A 21,855-nucleotide genomic window follows, 5' to 3' on the forward strand; every position below is an offset into this window, starting at 1 on the left:
TCCTGAAAAGAGTCAGACGAAAACCTTCAGCTTCGAGCTACCATGAGCAACTTTCTACTCGCAAATTTTAAGTTTTGTACTGCCAATCAACTCTTCTAACAATTTTTACTTCTCCTACTAATAAGTTATCCAGACAGCAAAAACCGTCATTATTACATTGATTCAACGTCTAACGTGACGTTTTATGTCTTTTCCAGATGACGTGGGCCTCATTGTTGGGATAGTTGTGGCATGCATAGCAATCATTGTCATCCTTGTTGTGCTCGGGGTGTGCTACTATCGTCGACGAAAAGCATACGGAGAAGAACCGTGAGTTTTTACTCTCACAACCATAGACTTACAAATAAATAAGCTTCATGGAATAACATTTATATTATGTAATTGTTCTATATGATATAATATCGGTGGTTCTATACATATCAGAGTAATAGGGTTCACCAGATCTTTATTCTAAGATTTATTTTTTAATTACCTTGTATAACATACTAACGTCAGAGGTAGGAAAACAAGCTAAACTTTAAACTAATGGTAATGGGTAATATTTAAACCTACTATATACAACAGCCAGACCTATTCAACATCTACTGAGGTGATAAAGTAATGAATTGTATTTCTGCAATGTTTGTGGTGTTAACATAGGGGTACACGCAATTCACTGCTTCACCATGTTTTTTTGATAGTGTAGATAAAACACGTCTATTCAGTCATGGAAATATCTTATCAAACGTAATTTCAATCTTGTGTTTGTCAAACAGTTGTTAACTTGTCTTGTCAGTTCTAAAGCAAAACATTTTTCTTTGCAGGATAGTTGGACCAGAAATAGCTCTTGAGTAAATAGTTTAAATCATATGCATCAATCAGTTACATTTTTTTCAGATTTACATTTGATTTTTGTTCACTTGTTTTTGTTTTTTTTATTATTTTATTTCCTTTAAAATTTATGTTGGTTTTCATGCGAGCATGTACATAACCAACAATTCGTTCGTTGTTCAGACGTGCCCCATTGCAGCCCTCTACCAGCCCAGGCAACCTTCTCAATTTGGAACAGAGGTAGCTCTTCAGTGTTGTGATGTACCTTGCGATGAGATGTGATATTGAGTGATGGGGCGATCGGTCGAGGGCCGAAAAAAGCGTTTTTTTTTGGATTTTGGAATTACAAATTCTTTTTAATTCTATCTTTGAAACAGATGCTTTTGCTTGAATTTTTCATCGATCCAATATTTTTGAAAACGAAAAGTCCATATGTTCTAAAAATTTTTGTTTCTTTTACCTTTTGCCAAAGATTAAAACATAAATTTACCTTCATCGTGCATTTTATTTTTTCATCTTTATTAAGTACACCCTTTTGTAAAATAAAATGAGCCTTTTCGGTATAATGCACTCCGGGGTGAGCGCCTTTGGTCTAATGTTCAGAATTAACCTTTATAGACAACTAATTGTCTAGAATGGTGGTCGCGGGAAACCGGTTTAGCTTAACGGGTTTCATCGGTACTACACTGCCGTTACTGCATTTCGTATACCTCCGCAGTTGTAGCACCAATTAAAATTGAAATGTTTGAAGCATTCAAATGATTCCATCGCCCCATCACTTAAGTTGTCGCTTTTGCGTGATTGCAACGTCGTTAAATGTAAAAAAATCGTCCAGAAAGAAAACAAACTTGAGAAATCAATTGATTTACTTTTGTCACTTAATCAAACCACTATTTTGTGGAGCTAAGGAAGTGTCTCGGTAGCGTATTTGTAACCTTGCGTTGGAGCAGATGAGGTTTATTAACCAATCAAAAGGCAAGATTTCAATCAGCTAATTGCAGTCATGTGGCTGCACGTGATATTGTGAGCGTTTTTCTCGAAACATTTTTGATAAAAAGTAAATTACTGTAAGTAAAAGCCGCCATCGACAGCATGGCTTGTCGGTGGGTTAGGAAAGTAGTCATTTCGATAAAGTGGGATTACTTTTTTTTCTTCTGTTATTACCAAACAAAGTTCAAAACAAGAATCGAATCCATCTGCTGCAGCGACCTGCAGATTACAAATATATACGCGTTCCAGTGACGATTGGATTCTTAGCACTGATTACGTAATATACGAAGATAAATGAAAATACGAGTCTTTAATGGACAAAATTCACCTCTTAGTTTCGTTGATTCGTGACACTTTCTCCTATTTTCATATCTTCAGCCTTGATAATATGACATGGGATGCCACATCCGCAAAAATCACGTCTTCAAGTTTAAACTTTCTTCAATGTTTGATCTGCACGTCTCGTCGTTTTAAGCCATTTTGAAAAAGCGATTTGCACGCTACGTACGATAAATCAAACCTGCCACTTGACTATCATTCTCCAATTTTGAGCAAAGCTGTGCTTTTTTCTGAGATAGACGTGCACTTGTTTACACAAGATTTGAGTTTTTGGATGCTCGTCTGTTTCAACATTCCGTTCATCATTTACTCAAGCAAGAATTGCTTTTGAAAGTTTTTGTTGATTTGTGCATGACCCGTTTCATTATTTTGTTTTTAACTTTATCATTTGTTGTAACATTAACCTTTTAGTCCACGAGACTTCTGTTTTGAATTAGCATTGACTTTTCACCTTGGTCGGGACAAACAGGGTTAAAATTCTGAAATTATTTTTTTCAGGCCCTAAATAAATAAATTCTCAATCAGATAAAATTTGACGTTAATTGCGGTCGTTTTGTGACCCTTTTTTATTAATTTATTCTTTTTATTATATTTTTTGTGGTTTTTGTTTTGTTATTTTGTAAAATTGAAGTAAAGCTTTAGCCGCAGTTAGAAGTCTGACGAACAATGTTTATTACGTCATTCTCATAAAGCAGTTGATTGTTTTAAGTCATGTAATGATAAAAATGGCAGTATTTACTTTTTGATAGTGATTACTGATTAGTAAACATTTAGCGAATACAAACTTGCACTACAATATCAGGTTCTAATCATTTGGTTTTACATTTACAGGACCACCACCAAGTGAGTGCAACTATTCTTTCATTTATTATCTTTGTAACCGTATTCATTTATTGATATTTGCGTTTATATAAGTGTAAAAGTTATTGCCAGTTAGAAGTAGTTGCTGTTTTGCATCGTTTTAACGTTGCTGTACGATAAGACGGTATAAAAAGGCAATCTTTTGCAATCGGGAAATTTGTTGTCCATTGTGGAGAAGCCTTAATGTGATTGTCACTGAAACTTCACGAATTCTTATCTCTCCGAAGCTTCTAAGACGTTATATCAATGTAAATTGTAATATATGTATTTATGTGTAATTTAGAATTTGTATGACGTTGACTGTTGTTGACTGGCTAAACATTTAATAATTAAGCTTATGTCAAGAAATATTTTGAGCATTCAAGTAATGAAATTCTAGTTAGTTATATCTTTGGTAACTTTTGCTCTCGGACAAACATACACAAAGTCTATAATTAAGGAACAGCCGGAGACTAAGCCTGACACAGTTTGCTAAAACCTTCCACGATCTGGAGGACGAAGATGTTGCGGATGAGATTAGCGAGGAATACGCGGTTGGTCATGGCATGGACCTGGCATCACTTTTCGTTGTTTTGCCTTGCACAGGATTTTCTCTTGTGGTTAAACGTATTGAAGCGTTTAACCTCCGTGTGCTGTAATTTTGTGCGCTTGCAAGTTTTAAATTTTGTCGTTATCCAGACACCAAATCAGTCGGTTTTTCAATTGATTCAACGTCTCGTTGAATCAATGGTAAAACCGACTGATTTGCTGTCTGGGTAATTTGACGTCAGGTGACTGTTAATTAACGCAAAATTATTTTTTTGCCAGCTAGTTGTTTTTGCGCTTTCAATCAGATTTTTCACCTAAGTCGCTTTTCAATGATTTTTGCGCATGTTTTGCTACAAAGAAGTCGCCTCGCTGCGCGTTGCGTGCAAGGGACGCGCGTTCGATTTTCACATATGGCATTTTTTTTATTTTCAATGTTTCCAATTAATTAAATTAAAGCAATAAAGCTCAGACCGCTTATGCACATCAGAACCTGCAATTGTCGGTTATATGATGAGCACTTTCTATTAAAGGTAATTTTTGTTTTTAATGCGCAAGTACTTCACCAAAAGATTTTCAGATGAACAAATTACTTTGACGCCGGAGAATTTCCGCTTGCATATCAGCTCTTTTTGGCATTAATTTAACGTTTGCGTACGTTGAATCGATATGAAAACATAGATTTTGCTTGCTAGGTCTAGCTGGAAAAATCCGTCCTTTTCACATTTTTTTTACATGTTTCGACGTCTGTAAACGTTGAATCAACGAAAAACCAACGTGTTCTGCTTGCTAGAACATCTGTCACAACGTATGATCTCGTTCGTATAACAATGTTTCCAAATTAGAAAGCTCGTATCGAAGTTACTCGAACATTTTACTCCAACCAAAAATAAAAAAAAATAAAACTCATTTCCACCTTATAGATGCCTAGTTGCCTACCCAGACAACAAAATCCATCATTTTTACATTGACTCAACGTCTGTAGATGTTGAATCAATGTAAAACGGTTGTTTTTGTTGTCTGGATGTCTTATCAGCAGATCCCATGCACATTTGTTTGTGGATGATGTGTTTCTTTAAATTTGTTCTTAACAATTGCATGTTTGCTTCAATTTCCCTTGACAGGGTAATTCAGGTCTCTGACTTCATTCGACAAATGACTACAATGAGAGCTGATTCTGACTTTAAATTCTCGGAGGAATACGAGGTTCATTATTGCTTTGTGTTAATCTTTTGTCTACATAGGTTTCCAAACTTTTTAATACCTAATTTCTTTCAAGTTTGTCCGACCCGATCAACGTTTTGTCTTACGTGTAAACTTGCGTGATCACGCAATACGTCGCTTCGCAATGTGTGACGCTGCGTGCGTTTCCACGCAATGATTTCAACACATGTTACACGTATAACATTTCAAAGCTGAACCAAGCGTACAATAATGGTTCGATTTCCTTGAAATTTAGCTCTGCTGCTGCGCAATGATGAAGTTTGGAAACCTATGGACTCCACAATGCAATGTTATTCCGCTCTTTGTAACAATGTGAAGACGGAAAAGATTGTTTTGTGCACAAAATGATTCAATCACCCCAGTGGTGAATATTGCTAAGGTCGAACGTGCTGCATTCAGGCATTCAGTGATGTGTCCTTTGAAACAAAAACATAGTTATTGCATTGCCCCAACCTTGGCCCAAATACTTTGTTACAGCCTTTGAGGGTTGTGCAATAAACAAAACGAATCAATGCAATATACAAACTACCTTGCGAAACACATTGAGTTCCACAATCCATGATCGACAGTTAATCACGCATGGTTTCATTGAGTCACGGAGATCATTGAGTTATCCAAGCGACAAACCAAACTCGTATTGAGACTTATTGAACTTCGTATGCTCGTGAAGCAAGATTTCTACACGAATTTATCGGTAAAGCTGTGTAGCTAGTTAACTGTCAAATGATGCAACGTCATCAAACATGGAAGAAACTGAGCGATCGGTCTAAACTTGACAATTGAACAAAAGTCGTGCTTAAAATATGTGACAAGACATGACACAGTGTCGCTCTATCCTGGTGTGCAGTTATCTATCCAGCAGAGATGTATGGGGTCCGGGGCTCTGACTCCTGTACAACTCTGCTATCCAGGCGTGTAGTTAAAATCAACCACCGCTAATTGGAATCGATTTAAACATTAAAAAAAATTGAAAAACCCGTCGCGAAAGGTAAATCTTCGAATCACGCAAATTGCATCAGGGTGGCATACTTAACCATTGGTGAGAAGCATAACGTTTGATCACCATTCATTTACAGCACATCATTTACTTCGTAAAGCACCCCTCACTTTCATTCAATCCTTTGCTTTTATTTGAGTTGTCTTTTGCAATATTACTTTTGCATTGCGACATTTGATATTTGCTTTGGTAGAAACTTCTCCGCTTTTACTGAATTCACAACTTACATAATCTGCACCCCAGCTCCTCATAAAGTCATTCCATGTCTTCGGAATGATTCGGTATTATTCGGATTGATTCGGAATGCTATGATCGCGTTTATTTTGAAATGTGACTTCACGTTCACTAATTTATCAGACATTTTCAAAATTTTGTCGGTTACATCATGGTTAAAATTACACTTTTTTTACGTAGATTTAACGTTTGTGGAGGAAAAAAACTGATTTACTTCCTGGATCAGAAAGCTTAAAATGTCCCATATCAGCTTAATCAAAGTTGTCACGATTGATTTGCCCAGCAATACCTGTTTCGACCTTAGCGGTATCCTCCGTTATTATTTTTGTTTTGTCAAACAAATCAAGCTCTTTTGTTTAATTCTGCATATAATTACGTTTGATTTGCATCAAATCTACCCAGCAATCCAGTGATTTTGCTCAATGATGTGACAATGTCTTATGTTTCTAAATCGATTTGAATTATTTTTTATTTATTCTGATTTGATTTGTCTCCTCCCTGATGATGCGGTGACTTATGCTGGATCTACGGTAAAGTAGAGACCCAGACAACACAGTGCGTCATTTTTACATTGATTCAACGTCTGCAGACTTTCAATCAATGTAAAAATGACGGATTTTGCTGTCTGGGGAACACATTTCCCAACAACCAAATGTTGGAATATATTGAGAATACAGTATATCTGCTCCCATAGTTGAAATCGAATTTCAAACTTTAAAATAATTTTTTCCAATTGGTTTAAACTTTAAACCATAGCGACTTACATCCACACCCCTTGCCAATGTGCGAACTTATTATCATGACTGGAGGCCGACGTAATTTTGATTTTAAAATTTAGGCTAAATGTACTTTAATGTCCCCTTGGGCTGCACTGCGCCAGGTTATAAACTTCACTGTGTGCATGTCAAAGTCTTTTTAGCTGCACTGTAAGTGTAAAATGGGCATTCTGAGCAACGTCCACTTAAACAACGGCACTTTTAATTCTACATCTGTTTTAACACGGAAGTTTTAGCTTTGTAGTTTAACAATGAATGCTTCACTCAGGAGTTCAAGCCGATTGGCAGGGATCAGTCCACGAATGCCGCCTTGATGCCCGAGAACAGAGGGAAGAATAGATACACGAACATATTGCCATGTGAGTTCATAACGATAATGGAGCAGCAGATTGAGCATTGCTGCTTTGTATGCTGAAGGCTTCGGTTTGATTCTTGTCTCGATCAGTCAATATTAAGTTACTCACCAGGCCATCCTTGTCGTTGACCTCAACTCAATGTGTGTGCTCATCTGGGGAGCAGATGAGCACACACTGAAGCAAACAGCACTGGTTCTCTGTTATTCGACCGCTGAATACTGCGCTCCAGTATGGGCTAGGTCAAGCCACACCAAAGTAATTGACTCCGAATTAAACCAAGCATGTAGAATCATAACTGGTACACTCCGTCCAACACCAATCTCCGACCTCTATAACTTAGCAACTATAGTTCCACCTCATATCCGAAGAGAAGTCGCTACAAAAAAGGAAAGAGTAAAACAAATATCTGACCAACGCTGCCCTCTCTATGAACACACTTATTCCAGCAAGACTCAAGTCACGCAAAAGCTTCATCAAAGTCGGCCCATTGGAACACACAAGCGCGACAGCTGCACGACTAGAAATGTGGATCTCTGAGCCCGATAGGACACAACATCCTGCCATCCCAAGTCCTTTGAAAGTCTACAACAAACTCCCACCCTTGAAAGAAGAGAGTGGTGCTGCCTAAACAGAGCCTGCTGCGGAGTCGGGAGAAATAAAAGCAATCTTTTCCAATGGAAGATGACTCCTGACCCAACGTGTGATTGCGGCCTAGACAATCAGACGATGAAGCACATCCTCACCAACTGTCCCCTTAGCCCTTCATGTGATGACAACGACCTCAAAAACATCACAAACAATGCTCTTACCTGGCTCCGACACTGGCGTGGCAAGCTATGAATGAATGAATTAACTACTTAACTCAATTACTGAATTACTCCATTAGCAGGACTTTCTGTCTGCAGCAGATATTAAATTATTTTGCATTGTAAAACATATTCCCAGTTAGCAAAATCCGTTATTTTTACATTGATTCAACGTCTGCAGACGTTTGCAACGTTTGTAGACGTTGAATCAATGTAAAAATAACGGATTTGCTAGCTGGGTTAACCATTGTCACTTAAAGGAAGATCTTGGTTTTTAATTGAAAAACACGACACTGATACAAAGTTACGCAGCTTTTAAGAAACCTTATGTTATGATTGAACAAACGAAGTGCAATTTGAACAGTCTTATACGAAACAAGAAACCTATATCTTTCAACGACATTACAACTTGGTTTTCAGATGATGCAACCCGCGTCAAACTAGGCGCCATTGATGACGAGCCAGGGACGGATTACATCAACGCTAACTTTATACCAGTGGGTTGCTTGTTCCTGGAATACTTTGTTACTAATTTAGTAACTTATAAAAAATAAGATTGATGGGTCATTTGTATAAGTTTATTGGTTCTTGCTTTAAATGTTTTTGTGATTACGTATCAGAACTCTCAACTGTCGTAGATCTTGATATCGCTATATAGAACATAGGCTATTGAGTGACCATAAATCGGTATTTTAGAGATTACTGCATAATTTTTTTTCGGTTAATCTTTTGCAAATAAAGGCGTATTTCTTTCTACTCATTGCTAACTTATGGTTGTAGTTTGGACTGTGCGTTTTTTTTTTTTCAGTCAATTTTCTTTCAACAAATAATTTGTTTTGCAGGGACACAACAACAAAAGGGAATACATCGCTACTCAAGGGCCTCTTCCAGGAACAAAAGATGATTTCTGGAGACTGGTCTGGGAGCATAATTCCAGAAACATCGTCATGGTAACCCAGACGGTGGAGAGAGGTATTTGAAATGTAGAAAATGGTTTATTTTTGAGCATGCTCATTTCAAACAAACAGTTCAGGTATTTGTTTATTGCATCCTTGCACACGTTGTAGCTCCCTAGTTGTAGCCCTGTTGTTTAGCAATCTTAAACCTTGTACTTTACGCCGGTTGACTGCAATCCTTTAAGCATAGAATCAATGTGGCCTCCACTCAGTCTGATAGTCCCTTTCTTTCTGTGTTCCAGGAAAAATAAAGTGCGACCACTACTGGCCGTTCGATGCTGAGCCAGTTACAGTCGCCGACTTGACGTTGGAGAGAACCTCGGAATCGATCTTGCCCGAGTGGACCATACGCGAGTTTAAAGTGACTCGAGTAAGTGACTCAATGTTAAAGTGACTCGAGTAAGTGACTCAATGTTAAAGTGACTCGAGTAAGTGACTCAATGTTAAAGTGACTCGAGTAAGTGACTCAATGTTAAAGTGACTCGAGTACGTGATTCAATGTTAAAGTGACTCGAGTAAGTGATTCAATGTTAAAGTGACTCGAGTAAGTGATTCAATGTTAAAGTGACTCGAGTAAGTGATGCAATGTTAAAATGCCACAACTTTGTGAGCCATGCCGTATCGTTGGGAACAAGATTTATTGAGCTTTAAGCTTAAACTTACGGAAGGAACTTCGTTTTCCACGCACTTAAGAATAAATTTCCAAGAATCTACAAAAATTAAGTGCGAGTGTTTTTCGTTTGGACACAGGGATCAGAAACGCGACGTGTCCGTCAGTTCCACTACACGGTGTGGCCTGACCATGGTGTTCCGGAGACCACGGAAACACTGGTCAAGTTCATCCGATATGTCCGTTCAACGATCGACCGGGAAGCGAAACACTCCGGACCCACTGTCGTACACTGCAGGTAGTTAGGTTATGGTGAACGTCCGTTGCGCATCATAGCAGATGCGAGCTTTGAGGAGTTAGATGCTGAACTCGAAATATCGCCAGCGTTCCCGATAGCGTTCCCATTATTGCTGGAATTAAGAAAACAGCATTTAATTATCGCTGCAAAGACTATGCATGTAATGTAATTTTGGTGAGATAGTCCGGTTTCTTTTATAACAGACAAACAAGGCACAACAACCCACAAGCACTGAACATTATAAGAGTAATGTATTCTTACAATGCCCGTTGCTCCATCCTATTTTGTGTTTTGTCTGCTTCTGGATGCACATTTACGAAATAAATATTTTCTCCAGCGCTGGCGTCGGTCGCACAGGAACCTTCATAGCGATGGACCGACTCCTCCAGCATTTGAAGGAGAATTCCTACGTTGATATATTTGGGATCGTTCATCAGATGAGGATGCACAGAGTCTTTATGGTTCAAACGGAGGTGAGAAATGTTTAAATACCTTTTGGAAGAAAGACACTCGAATGCATGGTTGTGCTGAAGCATTTGATCATATCTGGATAGTTGAGTTGGGGAGTTACAGTGAATGCATAACTTTAAACAGCCCAAGTGTTTTCAATGCAGTAAGTTTTTTTCACACGCTGTTGATATTTCCAACTACTTTATTCAAGAGGATTATACAGCATAGACTTACATCTTGGAAAGATTTCTGGAGTCAGATTTTGTTATTCGCTGTGCTCAGAAAGAAAAATACATTGAACAACACATGAGTTAGCAATTTGAGTGCTGCCAAATCATTGGTTTTCTATTTAAATTAACATTTAAATCTATTTTAAGTACCTTTCCTCTTATGATTTAGTTGTCTTTCGATTTCTTTTGAATTTTCCAAAAAGACTACTCCAAAACTATTTTTACTCCTCCTCAAAAACAACGTGACCTGCTCTTTTAAACCTCTTCCAGGCGATGGTTACGGAATACGGAGAGGTTCTAAAAAATTTCAGAAACGTGGAAAAAAATATTTTCATCTCATCCCACTTTTCTTTCTCCTCTCCCAGAGTCAGTACATCCTGATCCATCAAATGGTGCAAGACATCATCAACCGTGTCTACGAAGAGGATGCAGATCCGGAACAAGATCCGATCTACATGAACACCGAGGATCCTGTTTATGAGAACACGGACTTCAGCAGAACCGTCAACGGCGTAGCGAATCCAGCGATGATCAGTCCTTCAGAAGATGGTGAGTGAATAATTCTGCTTTCGTTTCATTGTACACTTCATCTTTTTCCTCAAACTAACGTATTAATCCGTCCTTTTATCGGTTAGATTGTATGATGATAAAGACATCATGTAGCTTTTGAACACGTAAGCCAAAGCCACCTCATTGATATAATTGGTTTACAGCAATAGCAACATCAACCAATGCTAGGGTTTGTAAGTAAACAAGAATAACACCACTAGGAGAGGAGAATTCGAACCACAGGGAACAGTCATCAACTCAAACCTTAATTTTTCAAGTGCCACGAAAAATCACACTAAAGTATTTTCACTTGAAGACTTTCAAGGTAGACGTCCACACAAATACAATTTCGCTCTGTAGTACCAACAGCTAAAAGTTTAAACAACCGTAATGGTCGTCACTGGTCAGCTGTAACTTTTTGTTTGAAGTAATACAATACACGACAACGTTTATTGTCGGCAAAACGATGAAAGAAAACGTTAAAAATATGATTTCTACTATCAAGCAATGTTTCATCTGCTCTTCAATCGCATATGGCTACAGTCCTTGATAGAAAAGTGGTCTTTTTTGCTTTGGCTCAATATCTTTACACGTTGAATCAATGTAAAAAGATAAATTTTATAAACTGATAGTTTTATTCAGCGTGCCAGCTACGGCTTATCTCGTTTGTTGTAAAACTTTACAAAACTTTGAGTGGCCAAAAATGGTTAAATTTTTGAAAACCCGTAACAATTCGTTTTTTTACTGAGTACTTGAAAACCTAATGTACTGTGCAATGACAAACGTCGTTGCAGCTTAATAGCAGCATAGTTTTCACAAGACTTATTAACTTTTGACCTCTCAACTTTATACTGAGGTGTCAGTAACGAAGTGTTGCCATGTCAACGTACATTATGTGGCGTATCTTTGTCTCACGTTGCGTGCGTGCTGTGTCACTATGCGCAAGTAGGTTAACGGTGGTTGCAAAGTTCTTAGCAATGGGTTATACAACGTCACTAAACGTTGCATCACTGCTAAAAATTGTAGCATTGTGCTCTTTCCTTTGAGGTAAGGAATCACACTTCAACATTGTTAATAACTAATCACCTTACATAAAGCTAAGGTCGTCGACAACAGTAATCCTGGCAAGGAACCGCCTTCTTTCTACGACGAATCTGGTGACTATGACGTGGAAGATGAAGGTGATGCTATTTGAATGCACGCCACCCACCGCCGCTCGCTCCTATGTTGGTCTTGTTTGGTTCCTTTAAATTATGATTGACCAGCAAAGTGAATCGATTTTTCATCAAAGTTTTGACTGCAGTATTGCGTCAAAACGACTCCTTTTAAACTCTGAAAGAATGTTGCAAAATCGTCTGGTAACTAAACGATGGTCTAACTTATCCATCAATGCATGACCCTTCCCAAGTGGACGAAGCTACTACTTCTACCTGGAGTTAGAACCAAGCAGAGCAAGCATTTCTTATGCTGAATTATCATCAGGCTTTCAAAGTGCAAAGCCTGTTAATTGTCTGCGTTTTGTTTTAAAGCAAGATGATGGAACTGCACTGTTGCTTTACTGCCATTCATCACATGTACCTCAGTTTTGAATAGAGAAGATAGGCGCTTGATCATATCTGCTTTCCCTGACCTGTTTCTTTCAATGTGCAATCAAGCTCAATCCGAGACATTTATCCGAGTTCCCGGATGTCGATTTCATCTGCGCAATGCGCATGCGCCTGTTGTTTTTGTTTTTATTTTCTTACGTTGACGACTTGAGTTTTTTCTTTGGTTTCTGATCTAAATAGACATTTTGTACAATTCCAGATAGCAAAATCTGTCATTTTTAACTTGATTTAATCGTCTGCAGACGTTGAATGAATGCAAGAATGACAGATTTTGCTGTCTGGGATACACCTCATCTTGATTGTCACGAAATAAGCATGAGCTGCACTGAGCATGGAAGATGCGAATCGACAGAAGTTAATCTTGTTGCGCGAGACACCGAAAAAATGCGTCTCGTGTTTCAAAGAATAGTCTGAGGCTATTTTCTTACGTGTTTTGGCGTCTGAAGGTGTTCTGGAGCTTTGTGTGTAAGCATACCAGCCAGCAAAAGTAGTCTTTCTGTGTTGATTTAACGTCTGCAGACGTTGGTTAAAAGAAAGGCTTGGTTAAAAGAAAGATTATCTTGAAATGCGTAAATGTGTTTGGTTTATTTTTTATCTTTTCTGCAAATTCTTGGAATCAAGACAGTTCAACCGAACGGGATAAGAGTTGCCGGAATAATGTGTTAACTTGTGGTCATCAACGTAGAATTTACATAAAATATTGTCGTTTTTCCTTTCCGTGGTTGGTTCGATTTGATGTACAAAGAGTTACTTTTTGTTAGCTGGGAGTGTCCTGGTGGTTGTTGGTTTTAAAGGCTAGATGAAATTTATACAATTTTTCTATTAAGAAGACGCTAACGTGAGGAAAAGATTTGCTATAATTTGGTTACCGATTATAAACATGCAACTGCTAACAGACCAACAGTCGAAAAGAATCTGGGCTTTCCGTATGTAGAGTCGTTTCTATGATTCAAAGTCGAGTACATTTGGTCTGACTTTATTCAGACAGCAAATTAGTCCTTATGTTTATTTACGGTCTGCAGACGTTGTATTTACGTAAAGATGAGATGGTTTGCTTCCTGGGTACAGATTGAGGGTTAAACCATGGACTTCTAAATAGTAGCATCTGGACTGGACACTCAGTGGGCAACATGAGGCCAACAGTGGGCCAACAGCCAAGTAACTAACCCTGTTGGCCAACTGTTGTACCAACTGTTTGGCCTCATGTTGACCACTGAGTTTCCAGTCCAGATGCTACTATTTAGAAGTCCATGGTTAAACCACCAAGAATTCAGTTTCGAAGTGTGCAGCTTTGCTTTGGCCTACCTGCTGATTATGTCTTTGCAGTGAAGTTTTCTTTGTTGCTGCTGGGTGGTTTTATGTTCTTCGTTGCTTTCCGTGTTTGTTCAGAAATGCAATTACATCACATTTATGTTCATTGATATAATTGATACATCAAATGAGAAAAAATTGTTCACCTGGCTGCTGAAATTCGCCATTGCTGCATTTACTTTTTGCGAGTTCATCAATGAATCAATAATTAATCAACCATTGTAGTTATGTGATCAATAGCTGCGTTACTTGCGGCTGATTTGTGCGTGCCCCTCCGCCACTCGCTACAAAGCATTAAGTGACAACTTTACGAAACTCTTTCACTGCTTAAAACAGGGGTGCAAATACTTCTCGTTACGGGCCTCGTACCATAGTTGTAGACATGACCGTAGAGTAATTGTAAACAGTATGTTTGGTGAGACATATTGTATCGCGGCCAGCATGGTTCAACCGAACGCAAGGACGGACGGTTTGCGTGTTTGTAATCTGCAGATCGTTGCAGCAGATGTAGTATTTTGACCGGTAGACATCGCTTGTACGTCAGTTATCCATCCAGCTTTACCCCAAGATAAATTGATTGGCTCTTAAACGGCAACTGGCAACCATTGACTTCGACCTTTGTCAACATTGTCAGACAATTTTCTTTTTGAACCAGCTGACTACAGCATTGTGAGCTTTCTAGCACTCAGCCTGGGAGTTGATTCTTGCTTAGAACTGTGTTTGGTAATTGCAGAAGAAAAAGAGGTAATGGCTGGGTGGGAATTTAACCCACGCTATCAAAACCACTATTCCCTCGCCTTAACCCTCTAGACCACGCTGTCGACGGCGAAATGTTTATATAATATACTTTCTAACAAGTACGAGTCGCATGACTGTAATCAGCTGAAATCTTTCCTTAATAAACCTTATCTGCTGCAGCGACCTGTAGATTACAAATACGCGATTGGCATGTCGTTATGCTTTTACATGATTGTATGTTTGTATCGTAGAATGCTCGCAGTTTATGGAGCACCAGCTAGCATCACGATGATAAAAAATTGTTCCGAGTTGTCGGTCGCATTTAAATGGAAACTACGATTGGTTGTAAATCTATAATCTACAAACCTTCAAACGTAACTACATTTCGCAATTTTAAATTCTTTTAGTTGTGTTCGTTTTTGCATTTTGTACTGCTAATTGTTTCAGAAAGGCACTTGAAGGCACAGAATTGAATAGTCATTTAGGTGTAATAAAGCATCAGTAGAATACTGTTTTCATACCAGTGAAAGAGTTTTGCACGTTGCTCGAAGTTGGCTTGGTTGAAAAAGAATCTATTTCGTGTTGCTTGTTGGTGAAACTGAAACCTCCCAATTGATTTGCTTGAACTGATATCGAAATTATTTTTAATGTTTGTTTTGTTTTTAAAGGTGAAGTTTATTTACGTTGTACGGTGCTGTGACTTGCCTATTTAACTTTTGCAGTTTTTTGGTATAAATTTTGTACTTTATAATCTAAATAATTAGCGTATGGCTTGTTTGAAGTGGCAAAAAGCAAGTGCACTTGCTGCTGTTTAACTCCTGCTTGTTTTGTACTTATTTCAAATTGAGTCACCATAACTTTTCTATGAAGCTGCTGATAGATGATGTTATAATTCTTATTTGTTTTTAAATGCAGCAACAAGATCAGAAATTGCAAAGTAGTTGCAACAAAGCAATGCACACTGTTGTGTTGTTCTTCTCAACCTAAACGATCGTATCGTGTTTACAGCTGACGAGACACCTGGTGGCATCGAAAGCCGACGTTCGTTAAAACCCCTCATTAAACCCAAACCCAAAGTCCCCCCATCCTCAGACCGAGAAAGAGCTTTCACTTCATCCCCGAAAGTTCGACCCAAAGCTGAAAAGCGTCGAAAAGTTGTTTCCCAAGTGATCCCTGAAAACGACTCACCTGTCATGCGACCCAAACCTAAACCCAAACCCAAACCTAAACCCAAACCGCTTGGTGACATCATGCAGACGTCACTCAAAGAGCCAAGCTCGAACGGTTCGAAGAATTGACTAAAGCTTTTCTTGAGGCTACTTTTTTGTTTCTTCTTTTGCGCTTATTATTTATTTATATATCATCCGCATATTTATAATTTTTTTGTGTTTTTCAACGTTTTCACCCTTTTTTCGTATTCAATCCCTCGTGAGGTCACCCCTGTATGTCATCACCGACCAGCGCAACGACGTCACCAGGTAAAGCATCTGCAGGGTGGCATCATTCGTTCCTGTTCATTTCGGGCTTAAGTTCTTTATGTTTTCACTGGCGCGAAGCCTGAAGTTTTATTCAGAAGAATTCCTGGTGTTCAAACTGTGTCTTGCAAAGATACCCGACAAAAGAGTCCTGCGGTGGATTGACTACAGAGCTGTGTGTACGTGTAGTCTGTACACGTTGTTATGTTACATTTTGTGTTTTTGTTAACGATTTCCAAAGTACGTGTGAGACACAAAATAGAAATGAGACCAGTATCGCTGCATAGTCTCCCAGCCAAAAAAAAAAACTTTTCATACCGTTTTGATGTAAAAATGATGCAACAAAGGCTATATATTCTGGTGAAGAGATGGATCTTGCAATCTTTTTTAATAGGTGCACTTTCCTTCAGTCACTAGCTCGCTCGCTGGTTGAATATCGCAAGATTAATGGCACAACGAGGCACTCAGTGTCAAATCACCATCGTGGATAAGACTCTCGGGTGTCGAGTCTTCAAATAATATTAACAAGACAGATTGTGTACCACTGCCTTGTTCAATGTTGATAACACCCTCATAGCCTAAATTAAATTTTATACTGATTCGATGAGAAGTTTCTGAGTTATTATAATTTATAAACACATTAAGTCAATTAAGGTTTTTGTCTATAAAGTAGTTGCTTTTCATGAGAAGAAAATCTTACTCTCAGTCAAGATGGATTCTTTATTGCCTCATATATCTTAAAACTTTCAAGAAAAAACACACACACACATGTTTTACATACTTCAACTTTCACACACACTTAGCTGCGATAAATTGGCTGCCGAGAAGCACATATTTTTGGAAAAGTCTTGATGGCTAGCGTGGAGGCCACACGGTATGGTCAGCGAATCGTGCTTACTGCCAGGTGGATCGCTTCTTCTTCATGTTTTTTTTTTTTTTTTTTTTTGGAAACTTAATGGAAAATTAACCAGTTTTACCTTGGTGAAACACACGATGCTACATAATTAACAAAGAAATAATTTCAAACATCTGTTGCATTTTTCATACTTTTGTTCATTTCCACTTTTCTTTTGTTTTCAACATTATTTCAAAATCGTGTCTTTTGTTTTTTCTTGTCTGTTGGCAACAATGATTCAGCACTATTGAATAATTTTGACCTGATATTAAAAAAAAATATAGTTTTTAAATTTTCTTTTTCACTGTTAGCTTGTGATAAATCATCCCTGTCTTCACTTCTGGCTTTTTTTAGTTATATTTTTTCAAATGATGTCAATTGTTGAAATAGCTTGTTTATTTTCAGTTGTTTTAGTCTAAGTCTCAACTGAAGTTTCGATTAATTGAACAAACTGGCGAAACTCGAGGCTGCATGTTGCCAAGCAGTGTTGCCAAGTTTAAAATATGTTTTTTTTAACATTTGCAGAGGACTCCTCATCAGAAGAGGAAGATAATGGAAATTTCGTCGTTTCGTGAACTTCCTGACGAGGACATTGAAAGAGCTGATTAATACGCGTTTAATTTTTGAATGTTAACGTTTTTTGACGTCGCCGCATAATGAAATATTATCTAAGTCGCCTTTTGTCAATTTTCTTGTAACGATCCACTTGTATGTCTAATGACGTCATGTTGACTGTATTGTAATGACGTCATCACGCCGTCGATGCAGTCCTAGCGTTCCAGAGGATGCGTATATGATGTTTCCCCGTGTATTATTTATCTTTGTACATACATTATGTATATGCAGCTGCTGAGGCTCGTGTGCCACTTGATAGGTCTTTGTATTTTCCGACTTTAACCCTGTACAGTGCGGATTAGAAACTGCAAGCTGTATTTGATATCTTTCTTACAGTCTTTCTAGGCACAGTTCGATTTTTACTGTTTGTTCTTTGCTGTGTAAGGTTTGTGTTTTGGTATCGCTATTTCAACAATCAACTTATGGTTTAGTTAATTACGAAAACAATTTTGGTTAACACGTGATGACAGATTACCTTATTTTGTATGTATTGTACAGGGCAGGTGACCACCATTTACTTACAGGAGTGCGTGCAGGAATGTATGTTCTTCAAAAGTGAATAATAAAATAGCAATGAATCGACACTGCATCCTTTTACATTGTGTCGAGAGAATTTTAGAAGCTGCGTTTTCGTACGAAGTGCATACTTAGATTTATTGTTTGTTTCTGTATTTTTGCGAGTCGTTATTTGTAAAGCTTTAGTGTATAGTTTAAAAGTTAGAGCATTGTGGTCGCTTGAATTGTTTGTGACCACCTTGTCACTTCGATAGATACTTCGACTACCTATTGCTCTGTGATATTGCTTCATTTGAAGCCACCAACCTAGGCAGCAAATCAGCCGTTTTTTACATTGATTCAACGTCTGCAATCTGCATACCTTGAATCAATGTAACTTGATTCAACGTCCACGGCTGATTTGCTGTCTGGGATATACCGCCTTGTCAAAATGCTGAAGAATGCAACATTTCGCCAAAGTTATAAGAAGTTAAAATGAAATCTGGTGCCAACAGAAGTCTTGGATTAGCGACACTTCGATATGTATTGAATAAACGAATGCGATTTTTGGTGATCAGCCAACATTGTTTTTAATGATTTGTTTTGTCTCATGTTTGAAGCAAATCTCGCTTAAATCACTGCTGAAAGCTTAATGGAAACCTTCTCTGTGATACTTGTGATTGCACTTCATGGCCTGAAACACTAACTTGTCAAATTTGCTATTTTAACTTTGATTTGAAGCTTGCATGATGCAGTATTGACGTGAAAATGGAATGTCACCGATCTGCACTTTTAACGATTTTTTTAATTTTTACCAGTTTTTCCATCGATTCCTCATCAGTTGAATCATTAAAAAAGTGAAGTTTTTACCAAACACGTGAATGTTCCACTTTTGTCCTGTATTGATGAGACTACTTGTGATTCTCAAGACAGCAAAACCCGTCATTTTTACATTACGTTGAATCAAAACGTTTCTGGGTACGGTTTACATTAACACTCATACCTGTCCTTGATAAATTCACATCAATTGTAAAATTGTTGCAACTAAAAATGCCATTTTGTTTTTGGTTATTTCTCTATAAGAAACATCAATGTCCTCCCTCTCTTGTCATAGATCGACTGCAGCCTAGCGAGATATTTTCTTCCTAGCCTGAAAATCAATCTTTTTAGACATTATTTCAATGTTTTCCAACGTTAAATCAACCTAAAAAAGTTACCGATTTGCGGACTTGTCCCCTGTGCAGCATTTATCTTTGTGTAACCCTTGATCATGATAATTGACATCTAGCACTCGTATCAACCTTACAAATCACGTGGTTTTACGTCAATTAAGCACGTTTTTCGACGCGCATTTGACGTAACAGGACGTCGTTTGTGTTCAGCCTGATGGTATTGTCATTTTTCCCAAACTAGATGCCACATATGCAATCAAGTCGTAATGTCATGAAATTGTGCATTCTATTGTAAATACATTACATTCCAATGGTGATTTTGCTTGTTTTACCACCAGCGTTTCTCAACCTTTCTTGCTCAAGGGCCACTGGTGTGAACAACACTGAACAGTCCAGTCACTAACTATAGTCAGCTTCCGACTATCACAGTCAGGGCCGGATTAACCATTAGGCTAATAAGGCTATAGCTTTAGGCCCTGGAAAAATTTGGCCCTTAATTTTGTTAAGGTTAAATTTTTGTAAGGCTGATTGTAAAACGAATGACCGAGTTGAGTCAATACATATGAAGAGCCCATTTCCAAAACCACGTCGGCGCCATTTTTACCGAAATTGAGTTTAGAGCAGGGCTTTTCAACCTGGGGGTCGCGAGCCGTTTATCGGAGAGGTGCTTGAAATTTCAGTGTATTCTTTTTTGCCAGAAAAGATTAAAAACTATGTTTTTTTCGCAATCGACCATTCCTCTACTTGAGGTTATTATATCGTTTAAGCTTTCAGACGTTGCAAAAGGCATTATCTTTAGGAAAGCATGCGCTGGTTCGACTCTCGGGGTGTGCGCTTGAGCAACGCACGTTAAGGACTGCTCTCCATTCAGCGGCATCTAATGGATGGAATAGTTCGCCGGCAACAAGACTTCAACAATCGGAAACTTCACTCTGTCAATCTCGGTGACCGGGCCTGCGTCAGTAATTCAAAGCCTCTACAAGTATGCGAAACTACCAGGATTAAGCTCTGCAAGAAGCTTTCCCAGTCCGAGGATAAAGATTCAATCAATCACCAAGTGACTTAGTACGTTGCTTTGTGCAGACTAAAGTTAACTAGTAACCACGCTACGGTAAAAAAGCAAAATTATTTAGAATCCTATGCAAAATATAGATTTCTCAGTACCGTTTTCAATGGCATTGAAAAAAATTAGTGTCGGCTATTTTGTTTGGAAGTTATTTCAGCAACAGGTGCACGCATTGACAAACTTAATAGTTAAAAAATATGCAGCACCAACCACCTCACTGAAATCTATTTAAATAACTCCATAAAATATTGCAATAAATTCAACCGGTGAAAGTGCGAAAACGTGGATTTTTCTCATTATTTTTGCTCCTATTATCTAGTTAGGTCTAAGATTGATAGAAAATGGAAATAACAATCGGCGGAAATGCAATAAAAGTCGTAATAACATCGCAAAAATTGTTTTTCGTTTCGGAAGTTTACGTTGAAACAGCAGAACTAAACATAACTGGATGTCGGCATGAATCAAATTTAGTTAAATTTTGCATTAAATATGCTTTTGTTGAATATTTTTGTGGGTGGTCGCGAAACTACATTGATTGCTCTGAAGAGGTCGCGGTGGGAAAAAGGTTGAAAGCCCCTGGTTTAGAGCGTCATTAGGTAGAGTATTACCATAGGTACTTACTATCCACTTCTTTCCAAGATATTTTCCATCTGTTTGAAATTTGACACAAAAAATTGCGTTTGTTTCCAAAACCAATCATGCGCCATCATTAGCCATTTTTCTGTTCTGTTTATGTTATTTTGCAGTAAATAATTTGAATTTTTTATGTATGTATTCTCATTATATTTTTCAGCTTGGTTTGCAAAATTAGGCCCTTTTCTAGTAAACATCCTTAGGCCTACGATACCCTTAATCCGGCCCTGATCACAGTGTATGATATTTTAATATTATTGGGGTTGGGGATGTTTTCAGGCTTTTAACGGACAAAGAGGCCGGCAAGCAAGCAAAAACTCTTCTTCACCAATTATAGTGAGAACAGGAGACTGGAGTTTGAGCAAAAACAGTCGAATTTGATAAGGGTCAGTTTTGTTTGAAAAAACTACGTTAATACTGTATTGTCCGTGCACGCTCGGTCGGATGATGATGATGAACACTCCACAGCACCACCTAAACTTTATTCCAGCACTCCAGTTGATAAACGCTGCACTCATATGGAAATTTTCTAAATGATCTCAAATTTAGAGAAAATGTCAACCCGGCTTAAAACTGAAAGTCGTCGTGTGAGCCTCTGGGCGCGAGGGTCTATTATTTTACCACCCCAGTTTCAAGATGTTTCCGGACTACACTGGATGGCTACCAGAGAGCAGCCAGTCTTTGGTTTCATCATCCAAGACAATGGTTTTCAGTAAAGCATCTAAATTAGTTTTTACAAGACAATTTGAATGTTAAAAGTTATGTCTATCCTTTGTGTGGAAAGCAGGCTACAATTCATCTTAACCTATCAAAAAGTCTCTCATTTAGTCTTCTGTG

At 38.1% G+C, this 21,855-nt stretch overlaps 2 protein-coding genes across 6 annotated transcripts in view; both read left to right on the forward strand.

The window, feature by feature from the left end:
* Positions 1-3,638, forward strand: part of LOC145770910 (fibronectin-like) — a 66,373-nt gene extending 62,735 nt beyond the window's left edge. Inside the window, exons 29-32 of the mRNA XM_082582654.1 lie at positions 198-309; positions 994-1,050; positions 2,971-2,982; positions 3,440-3,638. Of these exons, the coding sequence (XP_082438780.1) occupies positions 198-309; positions 994-1,050; positions 2,971-2,982; positions 3,440-3,638 (380 nt within the window). The remainder of the gene's footprint in view (positions 1-197; positions 310-993; positions 1,051-2,970; positions 2,983-3,439) is intronic.
* On the forward strand, positions 261-19,636 carry LOC145770436 (receptor-type tyrosine-protein phosphatase beta-like). 5 transcript variants are annotated; one of them, XM_082582083.1, is made up of 14 exons: positions 267-309; positions 994-1,050; positions 2,971-2,982; positions 4,650-4,731; positions 7,025-7,115; positions 8,339-8,415; positions 8,761-8,890; positions 9,117-9,244; positions 9,625-9,782; positions 10,120-10,255; positions 10,828-11,011; positions 12,109-12,192; positions 15,676-15,951; positions 17,563-19,636. In XM_082582083.1, exons 4-14 carry the CDS (start codon positions 4,681-4,683, stop codon positions 17,610-17,612), a joined length of 1,365 nt encoding a protein of 454 aa, XP_082438209.1. In that variant the 5' UTR covers positions 267-309; positions 994-1,050; positions 2,971-2,982; positions 4,650-4,680; the 3' UTR covers positions 17,613-19,636. The 5 variants fall into 5 exon arrangements, with proteins under 5 accessions (XP_082438210.1, XP_082438209.1, XP_082438211.1 ...); XM_082582084.1 differs by lacking the exons at positions 994-1,050; positions 2,971-2,982; positions 4,650-4,731 and adding exons at positions 804-830; positions 3,428-3,533 and having other exon boundaries at positions 261-309; XM_082582085.1 differs by lacking the exons at positions 267-309; positions 994-1,050; positions 2,971-2,982; positions 4,650-4,731 and adding an exon at positions 3,122-3,533.
* Positions 19,637-21,855: the final 2,219 nt, after the last annotated feature.

Source organism: Aplidium turbinatum, chromosome 5 (genome assembly GCF_918807975.1).
Source record: "Aplidium turbinatum chromosome 5, kaAplTurb1.1, whole genome shotgun sequence".
Lineage (NCBI taxonomy): Eukaryota > Metazoa > Chordata > Ascidiacea > Aplousobranchia > Polyclinidae > Aplidium > Aplidium turbinatum.